Below are 22,411 nucleotides of genomic sequence, written 5' to 3'. Positions count from 1 at the left end.
GACTAAAGCAGGTTTCTGGGGTTTTGTTTAGCTTCTATATTTGTTACATAGTTCTTAGAGTTGCAGCTCAGAGGCCTGCAGCGGCAGGCTGGGAATGTTGGAGTCCTCTGTCACTGAAGCAAGCAAGCCTCATGTTCACTTTAAGCTGCCTGGCTTCCGGCTGCCATCTTGGCTGGCAGTTAATTTGCATATTGCCCTGATTAGCCAATGGGAAGGGTAGCGGTGGTACCCTAATTAGCATGTTTCTCTTTTATTAGATAGGATATCCTGGTGCATGGCAAGAAGAGTATTGTTCTAACAAAATGAGGATAGCACAATGATTTTCCAATAGATGGCTGAACACATCTTGAGGAGAAACACATTTTTCTGATTTGCATAAAAATGGTAGTTGGGCTCAGTTAGTTGGACCTGCGGCCTGCCTAGTTTCCACTGTGACAACCAGCTGTTTGCTTGTCTGCCTCCCTGTCTGCCATGTGCCTGGGGCCCACCTTAAAGCCTTAATTGCACAAAATGTCTTTGGTGTCTGGTGCCCAAGACTTACAATAACCAGCTGGACCAGGGTTGCCAAAGAGTTATAATAACCAGCTCACCCAGGATGGGCTGCTTACCTTTTCAGTTTTCTTCTCATCTGGTTTGCATCCCACATTGGTGGGGCTGGATGTAGACAGGCCACTGATGGTCCCCACTCCGGCCTCCCCGTTGAGGTTGGCAGCAGTGACATTGGGAGGTGTAACAGCTGATGCCGCTGACGTGAGAGGGATGGCTGGCCAGGGGCACTGGGCACCAGTGATGGTCTGCACTGGGGGCTGGTGGAGGTGCTGCAGGGACACCATGGAGTGGGGCCTGAGGCTGGCAGTGGGCAGGCGGGACGGGGAGTTCTGGGTGCACAGGGGTGACACCATGGTGGTTGGTTGGTCCTGAGCCTGAGCAGAGGAGAGGGCAGCTGGAGCACAGGGTGGGAGAAACAGTGAGTAGAAAGTTTAGTTTGAAACCTGCCATGCAATTGCAATAGACTCTTTCCTGAGAACAATCTGCCCAGTCTCTGTACAACTGAGACTATGAACCAGGAGGTTATGGTTTGATTCCCGGATCAGGGCACATGCCCAGGTTGTGGGCTTGATCCCCAGTAGGGGACATGCAGGAGGCAGCCAATCAATGATTCTCACTCATCATTGATGTTTCTCTCTCTCTCTCCCTCTCCCTTCCTCTCTGAAATCAATAAAAAAATATATATATTTTAAAAAGATCTAGGACTCTAAAGAAAAATAGAGTTCCTTCCAAACACAGAGCCATGTTAAAATGAATCCTACTACAGCTTGCGTTAGTAATTTTGAAGAACCCTTTCCTTACTAATTACAGAAACAAATAGGGGAGAGAATGGGCCACACCATAGGGACAGAGTTCTAGGCAGGTGGGTCTGGCCTAAAAAGAGACTTCGTGGGTGGTAGCCGACATCACTTCACACCAAGTGTCCCTCTAATGCCGCACTGCTCAGTTCCGGTGTGTTGGCCTTGTAAACCAGCGAAGAGGGATGCCTCACTGTCGCAGTGTTCCAGTGCCAGGCTTTGTGGCATGCATGGCCTCAGCAACATGGAAATATACAAGCAACGAAGCCATGTTCTCAGCCCCCACCTTGGACAAAGTGCACACTCAGACACCTGCCCGGCTCCCCGCACAAGCAATCCCTTCCTCTGACAGTGTGCTAGCAGCCATCCTCTCTTTCCAGGAGGTGAGATAGAGGAAGGCTTATTCATGGCTTTAAAAAACTACTCAGAATTTGGGATGGCTTTGGATCCTTCCTCAACGTGGCTCCTCCTTTCAAAGAAAGACAGGGTTAGGCAATGATGCAGATTGATGAAGCCACTGCGGTCACTTAATCTCCCTGAAGTAATCAGTCATTTATCTGCTTCTCCCCTGCTGCCCAGCTCAGCAGCCTGTAACGGGAGGTGACAGCTCAGCCAGGGAAGGGCAATGGCACTTGGGTCCTGAAAACCCTGTAGGGTGGCTTCCGGTTCTTCTGCTGAGCGCTGTCATAGCTCGCCTCCACCTCTGGCTAGCTTCTACCTGACTGCACATCTCCTTACTAAAACACTACAAAATAAGGACTGTATCAGCAGATAAAATCCTTTGTATGGCTTTCCAGTGTCACAAATTTCTAACTTCAACTGAGTCTAGTCTAGAGTTTATGTCACCATGGAGTTCTGTAATTAAATAAATATATTTTCTCTTTCCAAAATTTCAAGTTGCTTCTTTTTGTATCAAACAATTTCTGATTCATAGCTATCCATCTCTTTTTTCTTCACCACCCTGTCTTCTCCTTTTTTAGAGGGTGGATGCTATTTCTTCTATTTCCTGTTAGAGGATCTTAAATATACTGACATCAGTGACTTCTTTAGATTTCTCTTTTATTTCCCTCTCATTTCTTAAGTTTACTGGCTATCCTTTATGCATTAGCTGTCCCAGCCCTGAGATTTTTAGTTCATCTGAGCAGGGGCGTGTCTTATTGCTGTTGTTTCTGCCCTGGTTTACTTCTCTGGGTCTGCAGTCTTGTCGCTCTTCTACATGGACCTCTAGGGCCTCCTCTCAGAACCAGTGTAACAGGATCACTTGATTTCTGTTCTCCCAGGGATGGTGAAGACCTAGTCCTCAGGCCAGAGCCACACTCAGCTCTGTGCTCAGGTGGGACTCTCTTCTCTCCACGCCTTCCGCAGTGCTCAGTATTGCACATGCCCCCAGGAGAGGTTGGGTCTGGTCCCCTGATACTTGCCTCGAGCTCCTGCCCATACGCTCTTGCAGGTGTTGAAAGTCAGCTCACAGCACCTGTTTTCCACCCTGGAGCCTGTAGGCTAGCACTTGAATCCCACCTGCTGTTGTGTGTTCCACTTTGTTTACATCCATAGAGTTGACTTTTAAAAAGTTTTAAAAACAAACAAGCAAACTCTCTGTGTTTAGAACAGAGAAAGTAGGGGAGTTCTACATAAACTCATTCTTCCATACTATCCAGGGGTCATCCCGCCATTTCTCATTCCACAGAAATATGGTGTCTTACTCGATCAATCCATCACATATTATCTGGAAAACCCCAGTTATGGCTTCATCTATTTTTAGAAAAAGAATCCATTGATCTAGTTGTTTGCCTTTACAACAATATCACACTGTCTTGATTATTATAGTTTTATAATGTCTTGAAATCAGTGTTAGCCTTTCAAATTTGTTGCTCTTTTCAAGGCTGCCCTTTACTCTTCTAGGCCCTTTGCATGCTTATGTGAATTTGAGATTCAGACTGTCAATTTCTATTAAAAAGTTGGGTGGGGTTTTGATTGGTATTCGATTGAATCTATAGGCCAATTTTGGGAAAATAAACACTTTAATATATTAAGTCTTCTCACTCGCGAATATTCTTAGTCATCTCTCTACTTATTTAGTTATTCTTCAATTTCTCTTAGCAATACTTTGTAGTTTTCAGTGTATAGTTCTTCATCTTTGATCACATTTGTCCCTAAGTATATTATATTTTTGATGCTATAAAATTGCTATTGTTATTTTTTAAATGTTAATTTCAACTATTCACTACTAGTATGTAAAAATACAATTGATTTTTGTGTATTAATTTGTGTCCTGCACCTTGCTTAACTCATCTGTTACCAAAAAAAAGAAAAACAAAGAGCTGTGTGTGTGTGTGTGTGTGTGTGTGTGTGTTCCTTAGGGTTCTCTCTATATGATAATGTACCCTGCAAACTGAGATAGTTTAGCTCCCTCCTTTCCAATCTGTATGCCATTTACTTCTTTCTCATTACTAACCTCTTGGGTTAGAAGTTATAATACAATATTGAATAGAAATGTCCAGAGTGGGCATCCTTGTCTCGATCCTGCTCTCAGGGACAAGTTCTCAGTCTTTCACAACAAGTTAAATGCTAGCTGTGGGCTTTCATAGATGCCCTTTATCAAGTTGAAGAAGTTCACTTCTGTTTTCTCATTTTATGAGAGTTTTTATTAGGAATGGATGATAAATTTGGTCAAATCTTCCCCCACCCCACATCTATTCGACTGACCATGTTATTTTTCTCTTTTAGTTTATTAATAAGTGAATTATATCAATTAAACGTTAATGAAACCTTGTATTCCTGGGATAAACCCTACTTGGTCATGTTGTATTAGTATCCTTTTTATTTATTGCTGTATTTTACTTGTTAAAATTGTTTAGAATTTATTTATGATTATGAGTAATATTGGTCTAGCAGTGGTCGGCAAACTGTGACTCGTGAGCCACATGCGGCTCTTTGGCCCCTTGAGTGTGGCTCTTCCACAAAATACGGACTTCTGCGCATGGGCCATGAAGTTTCAATCGCGCTGTACATGCGTGCCTGCACGTGGTATTTTGTGGAAGAGCCACACTCAAGGGGCCAAAGAGCCGCATGTGGCTTGCAAGCCGCAGTTTGCAGACCACTGGTCTATAGTTTTATTTTAATGTTTTTGTCTGCTTTTAGTATGAGGGTAATGCTAGCCTTACAGATAGAGTTAGGAAATATTTTCTTTTTCTTTTTTTCTTCAATTTTCTGGAAGAGTTCCCAAAGAATTGTTAAAATTTCTTCCTTGACCATTAGGTATATTTCACCAATAAAGCCACTTAGGCCTGAAGATTTCTTTATGGGAGGTTTTTAACTAATTCAATTTCTGTAATAAGGATTGGTCTATAAGATTATTAACTTCTTTAAGTTTATTAATTTCTGTATTTAAAGGAATTTATTTATTTGTCTAATTTGTTGAGTGTATTGGCAGAAAGATATTTTTCTTTGTTTTTTATTCTAGTTTCTTAAAGTGAAACAGGTAATTGATTTAAGATTTTTTTTTCTTTTTCTAATATAGATGTTTAGTGATATAAATTTCCAAATTTTGATATGGTGTGTTTTTATTTCCATTCACTTCAAAATGCTATTACTACTTTGATTTCCTTTCGATCTCTGGGTAATTTTGAAGTATGCCATTTAGTTTTCAAATATTTAGAGATATCTTTGTGTTATTAATTTCTAATTAAACTTTATTGTAGTCAGAAAATATAGTTTGAGTGACTTTAAATTTTTAAAATATGAGGTTTAAATATTATGGCCCAGAATATGGTCTATCTGGGAAATGTGTGCACCTGAAGAAGTGTGTATTTTGCTGTTTGGTGGAGTATTCCGTAAATGTCAATTTAGTCAAGCTGGTTATGTGTTGTTCTAATGTTCTTACCAATAATATGCTTGTATCCATTATTGAAAGAAGGATTGTAACCTCTGACTGCAGTTGCAGGTTTATCTGTTTATATCTCCCTACAGCTCTATCAGTAATTGCTTATTTATTTGAGGCTCTGTTATTTGAAGCATAAATATTTAGTCCCTTTGATGAACCAACTCTTTTACCATTGTAAAATTGACTTTTTTTTTAGTAATAACATTCTCTGTTCTGAATTCTACTCGGTTTTATATTAATATGACCAAACCACATTTCTTTTGATTAGTATCAGCATGGTAGTCAAACCTCATTGTTCACAGATTCTGTATTTGCAAATTCAGCTACTAGCTAAGATTGATTTGCAACCTCTGGTGCTTTTGCAGTCACTCTCAGACATGCACAGATTAGCAAATAATACAAGTCACCCACGCACTTGTTTCCAGCAGAGGTGCACCAAGGTGATGCTCTTCCTTCTCATTTCAGCTCATACAGAGATGCCCAGGGGCAGAGAGACAGGAGGGGCACAGGCAGTGCAGCACAAGAAGCTCCAGCTCTGGGGAGGTCGGATGGGTTGAATCTTGACCCTGTCACCTATTAGTGGGGTGGCCTCAGGCAAGTGACTTAATACTTCCAAACCACATTTTCTCTTTTGTAAGATAAAGAAAATAGAACATTTAAGATTAAAATCTACGTGAGCTACACACACATATTTCACTTAGGTGAAATAGTTGAGTATTCACTCAGTAATATTGGTCTAGCAGTGGTTGGCAAACTGCGGCTCGTGAGCCACATGCGGCTCTTTGGCCCCTTGAGTGTGGCTCTTCCACAAAAAACTTTATCCTATATAACAAAGAGGTAATATGCAAATTGACCATCACATCCTCACACAAGATGGCCACCATAAGATGGTCAGCAGGGGAGGGCAGATAGGGGTGACCAGGCCAGTAGGGGAGGGCAGTTGGGGGTGACTGGGCCTGCAATGGAGGGCAGTTGGGAGCGATCAGGCCAGCAGGGGAGTGGTTAGGGGGTGATCAGGCTGGAAGGCAGAAGCAGCTAGGGGCAATCAGGCAGGCTGGCAGGCAAGTGGTTGGGAGCCAGAGGTCCCGGATTGTGAGAGGGATGTCTGACTGCTGGTTTAGGCCTGATCCCACAGGCTGAGAGGACCCAGATCGGAGAGGGTGAAGGCTGGGCTAAAGGACATGTCCCCCTCACGGTGCACGAATTTTATGCACCAGGCCTCTAGTAGACTATAACTATGATGAATAATGGCAATTGATTATATATATTGTTCTATCCTTTTACTATCCATTATTTGCATTTTTATATTTAAAGTATTAAAATCTATTTCCTGTTTGCAGCATTTGTTTGGGTCTTGTCTTTTTTTTTTTTTTAATAATAACTGACAATCTATGCATTCTATTTGGGGTTATTTAGACCATATATATTTAATGAAATTATTTATATGACTAGTTTTAAGCCTGCAATTTACTACATGTTTTATATTTGACCTATGTATTATTTGTTTTCTTTCCCCTCTTTTTAAGGTTTCTTCTGGGTTATTGGAAGTCTTATGATTACATTTTATTTTTTCTGTTACCTTATTTGTCATAACTCTTCATTTTCATATTTAGTGATTGCTTACATCTTTAATTTAACATAGCCTAACTGTAATTGATTTGATAACTCTTTACATGTAGTCTAAGAATATACTTATAATACTTCACAATAGTATACAGTATTTCCATTTCTTCCCTCCTAACCTTAATGCATTTGCTATTATACCTTTTACTTTCACATGTTTTAAACTTCAAACTGCATTGTTGTTTTTTTTAAACACTCAGTTATGTTTTAAAGATATTTATATAAGCCTTGGCCAGTGTGGCTCAGTTGGTTGGAGTATCAGGTAGGGGGTTAAAAAAAAAGATATTTAAATAATATTAAAAATCTTATATATTTATGTATGTAGTTACCATTTCTAGTGCTCTTTGTTACTTTGTATAGATCCCAATTTCCATTTGGTATCATTTTTCTTCTTCCTAAAGAACTTTAACATTTCTCATAGGGTGGGTCTACTAATGATGAAATCGTTTCTATATCTATATAATTCTTTATTTTTCTTTCACTTTTTAAAGGTATTTTTTCTGGGTATAGAATCTGAACTTGACAGACTTATTTTTTCAGTACTTCTTTCAGTTTTTAAATGTCTTTTCACCTGACATGTTCATGATGAGAAATCTAATGTCATCCTAATTTTTTCTTACTTTATGTATCTTTTTTTTTTCTGGATGCTTTTAAGATTTTCTTTGTCACAGAAAAAAATTACAGTGATTAGAGTTTTTTTCATGATATAGTTTTCTACTTGTTTCTTATGCTTGGGGTTCAACAACTGTCATTAATCTATGAGTCTCTAGTTTTCATCAAATTTAGAACAATTTGGATCGTTATTTTTTCAAATAATTTTTCTCTCACTTTTTTCTTCTCTAATTTGGGGACTTCAATCACATGTATATTAAACCACTTGAAGTTGTCCTGTTGTTCACTGATGCTGTTTTCATTTTTTAAAATTCTCTTTTGTGTTTCATTTTTCATAGTTTTTATTACTATACCTTCAAGTTCACTAATGTTTTCTTCAGCAGAGTCTAATTTCACATTAATTCCATCAAGTATATTCTTTTTTAAAATACATTTTTATTGATTTCAGAGAGAGGAAGAGAGATAGATAGAAATATCAATGATGAGAGAGAATCATGGACCACCTGCCTCTTGCATGACCCCTACTGGGGATATAGCCCACCACCTGGGCATGTGCTCTGACCAGGAATCGAACTGTGACCTTCTGGTTCATAGATCACCGCTCAACCACTGAGCCACACCAGCTGGGCCCATATTTTTGATCTCCACACACTATAGTTTTTATTCCTAGAAGTTTGATTGGGTCTTATAAATACCTTTAAAATCTCAACTTTCTAATATATGGAATGCAACTATAGTATCTGTCTTCAATGTCTTTGTCTGCTAATTCTAACATCTATATTGGTTCTGGGTCAGTTTAGGTTGATTGATTTATCTCTTTGTTGTTGCTCATATTTTCCTGCTCCTTTGTATGCCCACAATGATAGCACTAACAGCACTTATCCTTCCTTGCACTCTTTGCTTGGCTCTGGGTAGTCTCCTCACATGCATATGCTGATTAGTTCTCAGTGAACTACCCAGAGGGATGCCCTGCACCCTTGGAAGTTTCCTCTTTGTGCTGCAGTCTGAAATCTTCTCTAGGCAGTGTGCTGGGCCCACCTCTGTGTTCATCATTTTAATTGAATCATTTCTGTGGTTTTCTGATATCTATTGTCTCACAAACTCTTGCTTTATAAATTTATCTGCTTTTTTTGGTTATTTCCACTGGGAAGGTAAATCCTGTCCTCATTACTTTATCTTGGCCATAAGCAGAAATCTAGTTTCATATGACACAAAATTCCATGTCTGGGTATTTAATACTGCGTCATATGAAACTAGATTTCTGCTTATGGCTAAGATAATGTAATGAGGACAGGATTTACCTTCCCACTGGAAATGAAAACGTTAATTTAAAGAGATATGTGTAACTCTATGTTTATTGTAGCATTTACAATAGCCATGAAAAAGCAATCTAGGTTTTCATTGATAGAGAAATGGATAAAGAAGATATGATATACATATATATGTATAAGTATTTATATAAGATGTATAATATATACAGTGGAATATTAAGCAGGCCAAGAAAGAATGAAATGTATGAAATATTGCCATTTGAGACAACATGGATGGACAAAGTGGGTAAAATAAGTCAGAGAAAAACAAATGCCATATGATTTCATTGATATGAGGAATTTAAAAACAGAAAATAAATGACTAAACAAAAACAGACCAATAGAAACAGAGAACAAGCTGATGATTGCCAGAGGGTAGCAGGATGGGGTGAATAAGGTGAAGGGGAATAAGAGGTACACACTTCCAGTTATAAGAAAATATATGTCATGAGGAAATATAGAACAGTTAATTCTATTGCCATAACTTTGTATGACAGATGGGTACTTGCCTTAGTGTGGTGATCATATTATAAGACACTAGAGGCCCGGTGCACAAAATTCGTGCACTCAGGGGCTGGTCCCTCAGCCTGGCCTGCACCCTCTAGCAGTCCAGGAGTCTTCAGGGGATGTCCAACTGCCACGGAGGCAGGAGAGGCTCCTGCCATCACTGTTTCACTTGCCAGCCATGAGCCCAGCTTAGGGCTTTTGGCTGAATAGTTAGTTCCTCTGAGCCAGTCATCCTGTGTATCTGCCCTCCCCCCGACCCCTGATTGATCACCCCACCATGGTGGTCTGGAGGCTCAGGCCACCCGGCTGGTGGTGCTGCCGTGGATGGGCAGGGCCTCCCTCTGTGGGGCAATCGATCTGGGGGCTCCACTATCGATTGCCCCACAGGGAAGGAAAGCCCTGATAGGCCCTGATCACTGGTCAGGCCTAGGGACTTTACCTGAGGGGTCCCAGATTGAGAGAGGGTGCAGGCCAGGCTGAGCCCACCCCCACCCCCCCGTGCATGAATTTCATGCACTGAGCCTCTAGTATAGGATATAAATGTCAAATCACTATGTTGTACTCCTGAAAAAAATATAATATTGTATCTCAACTTTAATAAAATATAAAATAAATAACTAAAATTGAGAAAAGTCTTACTTTATCTTTTAGATAAAAAATATGATTATATCTATTACTGAAAACCCTTTAATATGCTCCTTTGCCCTTAGGATAAAAACTGAAATTCCTTGACATAGCCTAAAAGAACCTCATGGTCTGCCCCTGCACACCTTTTCAGTGTTACCACAAGACAGGTACATACCCTCCTGCATTCCTTGTTCTTCCCCCGGACCTGGTTTTAGTCCTGCTCTAGCTTCACTATCACATCATCCACCACTGCATGTTCATCTACTCATCTTTGGGATCGAAAAGCAAATTTTGCTTCAGTAGAGAGAGAGTTACTATTGTTCTCCTTCCATGCTTTTTGTCAGTCACATCAACTCCGTGAGGCTACCACAGCAGGGACTGGTCTTCATCATCACCATGCCTGTGCCCTCACCAGTCCCTCTGCCCCAATGTCCTCTCTGCTTTAATTCAAGGCAGTGTCACCTCCTCTTGAAAACTTTCCATAAACCTCTTCCATCTCTCTCCTACTTTCCTTCCAGACTGAGTACACTATCTCTCCACGCTTTCTTAATACCTTCCATCCTAGTGGTTTTCAAAATCTACTGAAAGTTCCCTTCCCCTTATCCCTAATCGGGGGTGGAAAAAGGGTCCATCTGGTTCTTCTCTGCATTTCCAGACCCCAGCAGAGCCTGGTGTGTACAGAGTTCTTTTTCAGTACTGTTTGCTGATGAATATATGGCTGCACAGGGCTCTTGCCCCTACTAAGCACTGATATGAGGCTATGTGGACACTATACTTAATGGGGAGAACTGCCCTTTAAAAAAGGAGTTACATTAGTTAAGTAGAACAAATCATATTGGATGCTTTTGTCAAACTCCCTGACTTTGGCTCGAGATGAGTGCACTAATGAAATGCCTCTCAACTGCCTAGGTCGGGGTCTACTAAGATGGGTAATTGCAGCCCTGACAATACATTACTTGTACTGTCAACAGTTTTTTGTTCTCTCTCTTGCAAAATGCAGAGTAAAGTGGAAAGTGCTGTGGGAACTCAGTGGCATTTAATTTATTGATAAGATGCAGTAGGAGCCTTTCTTTAACCTGGCTGTGACAGCAATAATGTGGGGACAAGTATTAGGTTTGGAATGCAATTGGCAAAATATTTTACACCCTGTGCGCCACTCTTCCCATCTCTAGAATTAAACTGATGGAAGAGAAAGCTTGTTCCACCATGGTAGTTACTATGGTGATGGATGGCTGAGATACAATGTTGTCCTGCCCTGGCCATGCCAATTCCTTTGGATTCAGCTTGTTATTCTGCAGAGGGAGAAATGGCCAGCAGGTCTCATTTTTTTTCTTGGAACTGGGAAGTTGTGAGCAAGCCATGGCATAGAAAGGACATTATACTGGCATTTTTTGCAGAGAACCCAGGGCTGCTGTGCTGGGTGTGCACTCTCAGTGAGAAGCAGGGCTGTGGTGGTGCACACAGAAATATCTGTATGGGGGAGTGGGACCTGAAGGGACCTGGTCTGAGACTTTAGGTGCCCCAGGTCCTTCCCAGGTCCTCCAAGGGCCAAGGAGATGGGTATTTTGGAGTAGAACCCCAGTCAAGAAGCTCTGCTGTGGGTTCACTCCAACACTTGGCTACTACAAGGGCCTCAGCTGGAGGCGCCCACTCAGCAGCGTCAGATGAACTTAAGCCAGAAGCATAGCTGATCAGAAGGTAGCAGCTGGGGCTAGGAGGTCTGGCATCAGATGATGCGATTGCCAAACTCCTTCAGTGCATAGACAGCCAGTTCTTCCCCAGCCCCCGGCGGCCAGAGCGACCAGACACAGAATTCAGTTACATATGAAAGACTGCTAGGCACTCACAGGGACTGCAGGGTCAGTCTCGGAGGCTCTCCAGCCAGGGAAGTGCCCAACCCATCCATGAGGCTTCCCTGGGCCAGATCCCATGACTGCTGGACACAGACACCACCCAGCATGCCAGACACAGGCATCCGAAGTCCACCCTGCACCCACTGGTGATCGGGAACTGTGCACTGCAAGTCCACCTGCGGCCCCTGAAAAGCCAGGATGTTTTCACCATCTCCTGAATCCCCAAAGGGATCCACGCGGCATCTCACATTCCTGGCATCTGACTGGAGGACACACATAGAGTCCAGGTGAGTGTCTGCACCTGGCCTGACAGGCGGCTGAGGAAGCAGGGGCTGCCTCCTACCATGGCAGGCAGGACTCGTACACGGGATGGGAGTCCCCCTTAGGGAGGCAGTTCCAAATCAACCAGTGGGCCACAGTGTGACTAGCACCCACTGCATCTCCCAAAGCCACATGTCATTATCTTCCTCTATCAACAAGTCCTGTTCTGGTCTTTTCTAGGTCAGGGGATGCCATTGTCATCCCCCGAGTCCACTGGTGCCAGCTGAGAACGGGACTTGGTTCCTCACTCCCCTGAGCACTTCCACCCAGAGCATCTCCAAGTCACACCCACTCTGCCTCCTGAGCAGCTTATTATCTTGTCCCAGTTCCACCCACTGGATCCAGGCCCTCGCCACCTCACCTGGCACAGCAACCCCTTTCTCCTGGCTCCAGGCCTCAGACTGCCCACACCACCTCTTCTCCCTGCTGTGCCTGCTAACATTCACTACAGTGTCAACCCTCGGGCTTCAAGTCTCATGGTGGGTCCCCACTGCCTTCAAGAGAGAATACAACCCCTGGTCCTGTGGTAACTCATGTTTTCTTCTTACTCTCATGCATCTAGTACTCCAATAATATTCTTATTCTCTAACAGAACAATAAAACAGCTGCAGTGTACTGCGTACATACTGTATATGCCATGTCAATGCCTTCACAGTGTCCGTGGAGGTAAGTGCGTCTTTCAGCAGAAGACAGTGGGGCCACGGCAGCCCCAGCATTCAAAATAGGCCTGCCGACTCCCAAGTCACACCTTCAGCCAGGCCTCCGTCAGCTCGGTCTTTACTGAACTTCTTGCTGCTGGTTGAAGAAGACTGCTTTCTGCCACTTCTATTCGATGTTCCTTTCCTCCTGCTTCAAATGGCACCCTTCTCTGTTCCTACCTGAGTGTCACTCTGCTGCTCATTCTGGGATAGACTCTTTAGAGAAGCCTTTCCCACTCTCCCTGCCCCATCGCAGGTGCCCCCAACGGAATCTCCCCACAGAGCCAGAGCCCACCTAGCCACACCGCTTAACTGAGGCTGTTAATCTTATCAGTGCACTCGGTCCTCCTGCTGCAGCCAAATATATAAATTGCTCATCAGTTTCAGTTTCCAGGACAGGGTAAGTCATATCTCCTGGACATCAGCAGGGTCAATGATTACGACAAGCCATTCCCGCTGTGAACTGATTGAGACCTAGGCCAGAATGTTTCTACGATTTGTGTACCTGAGACCCCAGCCCCTTGGCAAATTTCCCAGAGATTGAGGCCCCAAAAGACTAGTACATACCTGTGGGGACTGTGCTCCGGGCCTGGCTAGCCGCTGGGGGAGCTGAGTGCCACAGACAACTGCCCACCGGGGGAGAGGCTGCCTGGTGCTGGGCCTGGGGTGTGGCGAGGGGGAGGGCTGCTCTCGTGGCGGTGGCAGGGCTGCTCAGGCTCCCACCACCTGGGTGGATGCTTGTGGCCATCCCTTTGGCCAGTAGAGACCCTCCAACCACATTATTCCCAGGTGGCCCAGGTCCTCCTAAGGGAGCCCTGAGGAAAAAAAGAGAATGAACTCAAGTGACAGTGCAGACAAAACCACCCCACGTGGGCCATTGGTAAAGGCCTGCTCTTACACACTGGCCTTTCTGAGACGAAAGCCACGCAGGCCAGGAGAGAACCCTAAAACAAAGCCAAGATAACCCTTGTAAGCAAACAATGCCCAGAGCTCCAGCTGAGAGGGCGCCCTCTGTAAATCTTCATGGGGGCTAACTCTGTGTGAATATTCAAGAAGTAGCAAAAGAACCCTGAAAAACAGAGGCATTATTCCAACCAATAAAATATTTTGTACCAGAGCTACTGTTTTGACTCATTCTAACAAACAGCTGTGCATCTCCAAACACCTCCAGAAAGAGCGATGGCTCAGTCACATCCCACGAGGCTTGGACACATCTGGCACCTGGAGGGAAGCAGTGGCAGGACCTACTCCCTCTGGACAAGGCCACCGCCTTGCTCTGCCGGCCTCTGGGAAGGGCACCAACAGACCGTGTCCTGCTGAGAGATGTCAGGGAACTTGCAGCTTCTTACCAGAAAATAAATGCCCTTCCAGCCCACGGTTTCCAGATGAAACCAGTGTAGAGTGTTTAAGAAAAACCAATGGAAAACAGCAATTTGGAAGATGGGCTGTTCACACTTGCACACTTTGCATATTTGTGCTGTCGGGTTCAGAATACAGTGGAGGCGGGTTTTGCAAGGTGTTTAGTGTCAGGGGATTGGAATCTCTTCCATTTGTCCAAGAGCTCAGTAAACTCCCCTTTGTCTTCTTGGGATCTCAGTCATGAGACACCAGAAGCCACACCTGGGAGAGAACAGGCTCTGCCGGGCGTGGCTCTGGGCCAGGCCAGAGGCCCCTCACCAGGTGGCTTGGTACCATTGGGTCTGACTTCAAATGGTCATTGAGTCAGGTTTCTACAGAACAGCTCTGGGGAAAGCCCCCTAGGGAAGGACCCAACTGTCCAGGGACTGGGCAGCACCTTCCCTCACTAGTTGTAGAGCTGCCTTGAAATTCACTTCTAGTATGAACCTGTCAGCTGGCCAGCCAAAACCATCACATTTAAAAAATCACATCTGATACCTGCTGATCTCACTTTTTCCCTAGGAAATTTTTTAAAATTAAATAAAGTGGGCTTGCAAATTATGGGCCTTCCCAGAAATGACAAGAGGTGTGAGCCTACCTCCAGGCTGGCACTGCCCCTTGGGCGCTTAGAAGTATGGATCTCTAGCACCAATGTAACATGTAAGCACTGTTTAATTTTTTTCACAGCAGTCTTGTTTCAAAGGGAGTACAAGGGCCACGTCTCCAGTTTTCTTATGTGCCCTGGATGCTGACGCAGCTCTGAACCGGTAATGGGCTTCCCTGAGTGAGATTGACTGAAGATCAAGCAGTGTCCTCATCTTAATGGGAAATTCTCAGACAACTCTGGATAACATTTTCAGTGAATTTTTAAAATTGCTCTGTTTTAATAAAAATAATATAACATGTTCTAACAGGTTTGGCTCAGTGGATAGAGGATCGGCCTGTGGACTCAAGGGTCCCAGGTTCAATTCCGGTCAAGGGCATGCACCTTGGTTGCAGGCACATCCCCAGTAGGGAGTGTGCAGGAGGCAGCTGATCAATGTTTCTCTCTCATCGATGTTTCTAACTATCCCTCTCCCTTCCTCCCTGTAAAAAATCAATAAAATATATTTAAAAAAATATAACAGACATTTTTTTAAGACAAAGGAAAGCACAAGGAAGAAAAACTTTTATCTATAATGCTACCAATTAATAACAATTGCTGACTTTGGGGAGTACATCACTTTTCCTTTGCACATATGCATGTATGCATGTTTCATGTAGAGCAGGTCCATGTGACAGCATATGTGCCCGCTGTACTCTCACTGTGCACAGGAACCCCGCCCCCCCAAATCCACACCCACACCCAGACCTGTGAGTCTCGCCCTCCTTGGTGACTCTGCCTCCACTTACTGCTACTGCCCTGACTGCAGCTCATTCTGCTCCCACCCTCACTCTGGGCAGCCAGTGTCTGTTCTGGGAAAGACAAGCAAACCTAATTCAGAAGGGGAAATGCTTGCTACCTAGAACCTTTGTTTAAGGGGACTCTGAGCTCACAGGGCCGAACCCCACAGGCAGGGGCTTCCTGGCTGCCTTCTGAACTGTGTTTTTGGGTGGCCCAGTGATGACAGCTGCAGGGAAATGGGAGGGGGGGATCCTCCCTCCTCTCCCAGGCAGCTACTACGACCTCACCTGGAAGCAGGAGTCACATAGTTTCCTGGGAACACCCCAGAGAGCCCAGACCTCAGGGACGTGCCCTTGAACCAGCCGTCCTGACACTTCTCCAGGACGCAGTACATCTCGCCCTTGCGCAGCTCTAGCTCGTCACTCTTCTGGGGCTTGTAGGTGTAGAGTGCCAGGTACCTGCAGGCAGAAGAAGCAGGGCCAGGATCAGTAGTGGCAGGCAGGGCGGGCATAGAGCCACTGTGTCCCCCGAGTCACATGTGAGCTCTTCTGTGGGTGAACCCAACTTAAGAGTAGCTGATGCCTCTGGGGACTGGCACACACAGCATGTGATCTGCTCTTCCCAGTAAAGCAATGAGGCTGGGGGAGAGGCATTCCCAGCACTGCAGGTCCAGGGAGGCACTGGCAGGGAAGGGGCAGAGCTCTGCCTTGATCCTGGAGCCCAGGGCCATGCCCAGCCCTGCGCCTACCCAAGCAAGTGTGCAGCCAGGAGCACCTTTCTGACCTGACAGCTCAGTGAGGCTCCTTGAGCCGTGAGAGGCCCTGGGGTGTCAGAAGTAGATCTGGGGCCAGGTCTTAGGGCCCCCCCTGTTTTTGTTTGTTTGTTTACCATTTTCTACACTGTCTATAACTTGGTGCTCCGGGCAAAAGAAATCTTTAGGAAAAACAGGGAGCAAGAGAACAAGCTGGAATGGGTTTTCCTGGTTTAGTCTCCGGCCCGGCCTGACATCGATCTGAGCTGGCAGAGGCCTCAAGGCCCTGCCTAGAGAAAAGGCAGCCTGGGTAGGGAATTCTTGGTTACATTCTTCCTTGCAATATTTGTCCCACAACTAATTATTTAAATTCTACTTTTTTCTTTTTTTAAAGCAAGTTTATTTGAAGACAAGGAGAGAACAAACTTAGTGGTGGAAATTCCCACTTAGGGCCCAGAAAGTGGGCCTCCAAGCTGCCAAGAGCCACGGCAAGCCCCTCTGTAACAGACCTAGAGACCTGACCCCAGCCTCCCAGGGCACTCTGAGGACTAGGAAACGCTGCAGGTGCTTTGCTGCTTGGGGTTTGAGAATGGTTAGTTGTGAGCTGATAGAATTGTGAGGCAGTTCCCTGCAGACGCAGATTCACTAGACGTTGCCCCTCCCAAGGGCTGCCTGAAGCCCACAGGGCTCTCTGTGGTTGGGGAAGCTGAGGTGCCATCCGGGCTCCAGATTCCCCTGAGGATCAGCTGGGCTTCCCCCAAGTACAGCTCAGTGCTTGCTCCCTCACAGGCCTGACTCCCAGCGGCAGTCCTCCCCCAATGCAGGGCAGTCCTCCAACTGCGGCAGGAAACCCGACTTAGCACTAGTGCTGCTGAGGACCCACCGGCACCTATAGGCCTCCACGCTGGCTTTCTGTCAGTTGGCCCTGCTGGCACCTTCACAAGTGCCCACACTCTGCCCACAGGCTCCCACTCTGTTCAGGGTGACTTTCTGCCCTTCCCCTGCACATTCTTCTCCACTCCTTTCCGGCCGGGGCCTGGTTCTGCTCTCTCCCTGAAGGTGATCAGCATAACAGAGTGCAGGAGGGCAGGTACCGTGCTGCTGCAGGAGCTTCCCACAAGCGGGGTGCTGTCAGAGGAGGCTGGATCATGGGGTCACTCCCCTGGCGCCTCACCACAGAGCAGGGACTTACATTACCGGGTCTTAATGTACTGAGCTCACACTGGTCAATCCCACTGCAGCCAAGGTGCAGAGCCATCCCTGTGTTATGAATCTGGGTAGAAGCGATCCCGTCCCATGTGAGGCATGGTTCCCACCATCACAGACTGTGTAAACATTAGAAGACGGTTTGGTGACCCCTTCCTGTTCCCACAGGTCCTTCACTCACCTCATCTGAGAAACCCACGGAGAAGTGGAGGTAAGATTCACTCACAGCCCAAGTGGTGGCCTATTTATAAGTGCTGCTCCGACCTGAAGTGTGGCCTCCAGGACCAGACATTTATGCCCCAGGAAGCCCTACAAGGCAGGCAGATGAAGAGCAGACAAACCCGGGCCAGGGAGTGGACTTTGAGTGGCCTCCCAATGCCAGGCAGTGAGAAGGGAGGGTGTGGGCTCCTGCAGGCCTCAGTGTGTCATGGGAGTGATGAGCAGCCGCCTCCTGCACTGGGTAAGCAAACTGAGATCCCTCTTTGTGGGTTTGTGTTTTTTTTTTTTTTTAAGTAGATTTTATTGATTTTTTTACAGAGAGGAGGGGAGAGGGATAGAGAGTTGGAAACATCGATGAGAGAAAAACATCCATCAGCTGCCTCCTGCACACTCCCTACTGGGGATGTGCCCACAACCAAGGTACATGCCCTTGACCAGAATCGAACCTGGGACCCTTCAGTCCACAGCCCGATGCTCTATTCACTGAGTCAAACTGGTCAGGGCCCCCCTGGTGTTTTAAGAAAACCAAAGCCTTAGACAATCAGTGCCCATGGGAACTTTTATATGCTAGAAGAAGAGGGTAAGAACACTCTTCGACCATTGGCTGACCTGAGCGATTAGGCCTTTCAATTATATGGGCTCACACTTCAGAGCATGTGACTTGACCTGCAGAAGGCAAACCCTGCATGGACGCAGATGACTGGAGTCGTTCTGTCACAGACCTTCTTATAGCCCGGTCGGTGTGTGTCACAGACCCCCGGATCACAGTAGCATGCTCACTGCCACCTTTGACTCTGTGCAGGCGTCCCTATCATGCACAACCTCAGATCATCTTTGAGCATGACTACTGCTACTGTTTTGGGAAGGACAGACAGACAGAGAACAACCACATTCCCACCCTACATGCCTGCCACCGGCATGCACGGACCACTAACTTCTTATAGCTAAAAAGGATAGATGAGTGATCAGGTTAATCTGATAAACCAAAGAGGTCATTGGATCGTTTTCTCCCTAGTAATAAAATAAAAACTGTGATTTCAAAGGTCATATTCTCAAAGTGGATTGTGCATAGCGCTGTAACATATGAGATATTACTTGCCATGGTACTTGGCACTCGGTACAAACAGCCATGCGAAGCACACAATGAACCAGTCTCCAGCATTGCTGGCCATGGTCCTTCTGCTTCTCAGATGACCACTGTGACCAGCAGACACATCTCTGCCAAAATGCTTATCATCCTTTCAAAGACAGTATTTGACATGGAAGTCTTCCTTCTGTTAGACTTTCCTTCCAAATGAAAATCAACCCAGACACGGACAGCCATGCTCTGGGAGGAGACAGAGAAGGAGAGGGCAGGGGGATGGGGTCCCCAATGGCAGAGTGGGGCGGGGTGGGAAAAGAGGTCTTTCCATCTCCACACAAAATTGAAAAGCCTGCAAGGGATGGGAGGTCTGTGCGTGGTGTGGTCTGCAAAATGTACTCACATACCTGGGAGTGGTATTCTTGGAACTGTGCTACCTTTTGGGTCTCAAAGACAGAGCAGCCTTCTTGGGTGGCTGGTTTGATGCAGAGTTGGGGACTTTGGGCCAACACCGGGAGTCCTCTGAACCGAGGAGGGGTAAGGCTGTGGCTCTCATTGAACAAGTAAACATCTGTTGAAAGCCTGTGTGCTGGGCATTCATTTTGAGACCCAAAAGTGGGACACCTGGGCCTTGTTCTGCAAGAGTTCCCGGTGTCCTGCCTCTCAATTGGGGAAGTCCATGAGGGCCCAAGGGTCTCCTGTGGATGAAGATCTATTTTCTCAGGGAAAGGAAATCCAGTGTTAGAAGAGCAAGATCATCACCACCATCCTTCCCCACATGCCACCTCAGCCCAGGTCTGAGTGGAAGCCATTGGAGCTTACCCAGGAGACCCAGTCAGAAGACAGCACCTTCTGTCCAGTGTTGGTGAAAACGTGGGTTTCAGCCTAAAGACATCTAGAAGGCAGTATACTAATGCTCCCCTCGGGAAGCTAGGTTAACTATAGGTGAGCCTCAATCTCCTTTTGCTTACCTGAATGATAATAACCAACTCACAGCATTGTGGGCAAAAAAACGGAGGATGTTCATGATTCCCTCCCTGTCCCCACGTAAGGGAAATGCTTCCACTAGGCCGAGGGAGGCAGGGACGCATGTACCAGGTATTTAAGCTACTTCTAAGAAACCTTCTGGAACTTGGCAAGTTGCTTTTTCAAGAGGCATTTTGCTTGAAATATATTCTGTTCTGCACCAACACAGATTCCCAAGTGTCCTTCTGACTGCGTAGTATCTGTGAACATTTCCCTTCCCCAATTATTGACCAAATTCTTACTCTCCACCTTAGATCATTCATTCAGGTAACTGGCTCATTGCAAACAAAAGAGTAGAAGACAGTCTAATTCTTCAGAACGCTATTTAAGTGGGGAGTTTTTATACTGCACGTATCTTTTAAGAACTGTAATTTAACAAGAGTAGGTTCTAAGCAAGAAAAGCATGTCACTTCCAGCAATGACTCATCAGGGTGTATTTGGCTGTGACACACAGATTCTGTGCATGGGTATGGCAGTGACAGCTATTAAGATACTGAGCTACTCTGAGCAGCTAGTAACTAACCACCATGAAGACCCCACGACCTCCCACTGCACCAGCATCCTCCCACTCTGGCATGCAGCCCACACCTTCTCAGGGGCCTGTGAGGTGTTCTCTTTGCTATGGTTGGTCCTCTCCTGATTGGCCAGTGCCTGTATCATCAAATATTTTGATTATGCCCTCTGCTCATAATAAATGTCCTAGGGACAATAACATTTAAAATCCTGTTAAACTTTTCTGCACTTTCCTGTCAGTACTATTATTAGATGCACATAATTAAAACTGAGCAACTAGTGGGCTGCTGGTGTGGCTCAGTGGTTGAGTGTTGATCCATGAACCAGGAGGTCACAGTTTGATTGCGGGTCAGGGCACATGCCTGAGTTGTAGGCTTGATCCCCAGTAGGGGGCATGTGTGAGGCAGGTGATAAATGTTTCTCTCTCATTGATATTTCTATCTCTCTATCCTTCTCCCTTCCTCTCTCTCTGAAATCAATTAAAATATTTAAAAAATAAATAAAATAAACTGACCAACTAGTAACACATGAGGCCCCCATAGAAACCACACATTTCCATGCTGGCAGGGTGAGATGGAGATGCTGAGGGCATGGGGTCCCAAAACACAAACAGCAGCTCACACATTGAGAGGCAGCTGCCCTTTGGGAGCCATGTCCTGCAGTTCAGCCGCTGGGCTGGATCCGGCAGAGGAGGAGTCCTGTAAACAGACAAGAAGAGAGTGAGCTGACAGGTGGCCCTGCCCAGTAAGGAGAAAGACAACGTCGCATGGCATCACGAAGCATGTGTCCTCCCCTCAGGGTCTACTTGCCTGGGTTGTTAATGACTTTTTTCACCATATACTGGGGAGAGCTTGGCGCCCAATGACAGGCCCACGGCAGCTCTCCAGAGCCCTCCTGGAGCAGCTGCTCAGAACCCCTTTCTGTGACTGCATTTGGGTCCCTCAGCACCACTCTGTGCTGAATATGGAAGAAGGCAGTTTCGGGAAGTGCATCTTTATTCCTAGAGCCTGAATGAATTATTCTTGTGTTTGTAAAAAGAAAATCCAGACAAAACCTTTCATGCTATAAAGCCTGCGCTCATTGAAAAATTGCATTCCCAGGAACTGAAGAGTAATCTCTACAGAAAGCTGGTCCTTTGGCTGTGGACAGAGGGCAGGTTGTAAGGCAACAGGACTGACAGAGTCTAGCATCTCCCACCGCAGCCCTGAGGGACTCAAAGCTTCAGGGTTTATTGTGCAAGGAGATGACTGGAGGGACGTCTGCTTCTAGATAGTTCCTTACAATCAGGTGTATGCTACGCCAGCTGAGAGAAGTGGTTAAGGGCCAGCAGAGAGATCTGGGCTGTGCATAATCTCGCTGAGGCGATTCCTGCATAGAGGCCCCTGTAGACCCAGCCACAATGAACTGAATTGTGCCCCCCAAAAGATATGTCCAAGTTATAGCCCCTAGTGGCTGTGAAGGTGGCCTTATTGGAATAAAGGTCTTTGTAGAAATAGGTAAGGATCCTAAAATGAGATTACCCTTGAATAGAATGGGCCCTAAATCCAATGACAAGTGTCCTCATGAGAGAAAGAAAAGGAGGACAGAGAGACCTGAGAGGAAGGAAAGCCATTTGAAGAACAAGGTAGAAACTGGAGAGATGCATCTCTAAGCTCAGGAACACCAAGGATTGCTGGCAGCCACCAGACGCTGGGAGAGAGGTCTGGGATGGATTCTCCCTCAACCTCCAGAAGCAACCAATCCTGCCCACCAACACCTTGATTTTGGACTTCTGGCTTCCAGAACTGTTGCGTTAAGCCACCCAGTTTGTGGTACTGTTACAGCAGCCCCAGGGAACTAGTAAAACTCTATTCACTGCCCTTGCTTAGCTGATGAGCTACATGTGCTAAGGCAACCTTCCAATCCCTCCTGGGTGGTCGACTTCCCTCTTCCACCAGGGATCATGAAAGGTGCCAGAAACCACAGCACATCTACAACCTCTAAGAAGTTAGAAATTCTATTCTTTCTTGTTTAAACAACGAAGTGCCTGGCAGAATGAGAGCATGCAACACAG

The 22,411-nt window shown here is 45.7% G+C and overlaps 1 protein-coding gene across 1 annotated transcript in view; it reads right to left on the bottom strand.

The window, feature by feature from the left end:
* Nucleotides 1-22,411, bottom strand: part of SH3RF3 (SH3 domain containing ring finger 3) — a 284,548-nt gene that overhangs the window by 24,692 nt on the left and 237,445 nt on the right. The window contains exons 8-11 of the mRNA XM_006760235.2: nucleotides 20,980-21,056; nucleotides 15,850-16,020; nucleotides 13,348-13,595; nucleotides 609-943 (exon numbers count right to left, since the gene is read on the bottom strand). Coding sequence (XP_006760298.1) covers nucleotides 609-943; nucleotides 13,348-13,595; nucleotides 15,850-16,020; nucleotides 20,980-21,056 — 831 coding nt within the window. The remainder of the gene's footprint in view (nucleotides 1-608; nucleotides 944-13,347; nucleotides 13,596-15,849; nucleotides 16,021-20,979; nucleotides 21,057-22,411) is intronic.

The sequence above is a fragment of the Myotis davidii genome, unplaced genomic scaffold (assembly GCF_000327345.1).
Source record: "Myotis davidii unplaced genomic scaffold, ASM32734v1 scaffold677, whole genome shotgun sequence".
In the NCBI taxonomy this organism is placed as follows: Eukaryota; Metazoa; Chordata; class Mammalia; order Chiroptera; family Vespertilionidae; genus Myotis; species Myotis davidii.
The sequence above is the reverse complement of the archived record's forward strand: the minus strand, read 5'-3'. Positions and strand labels throughout refer to the sequence as shown.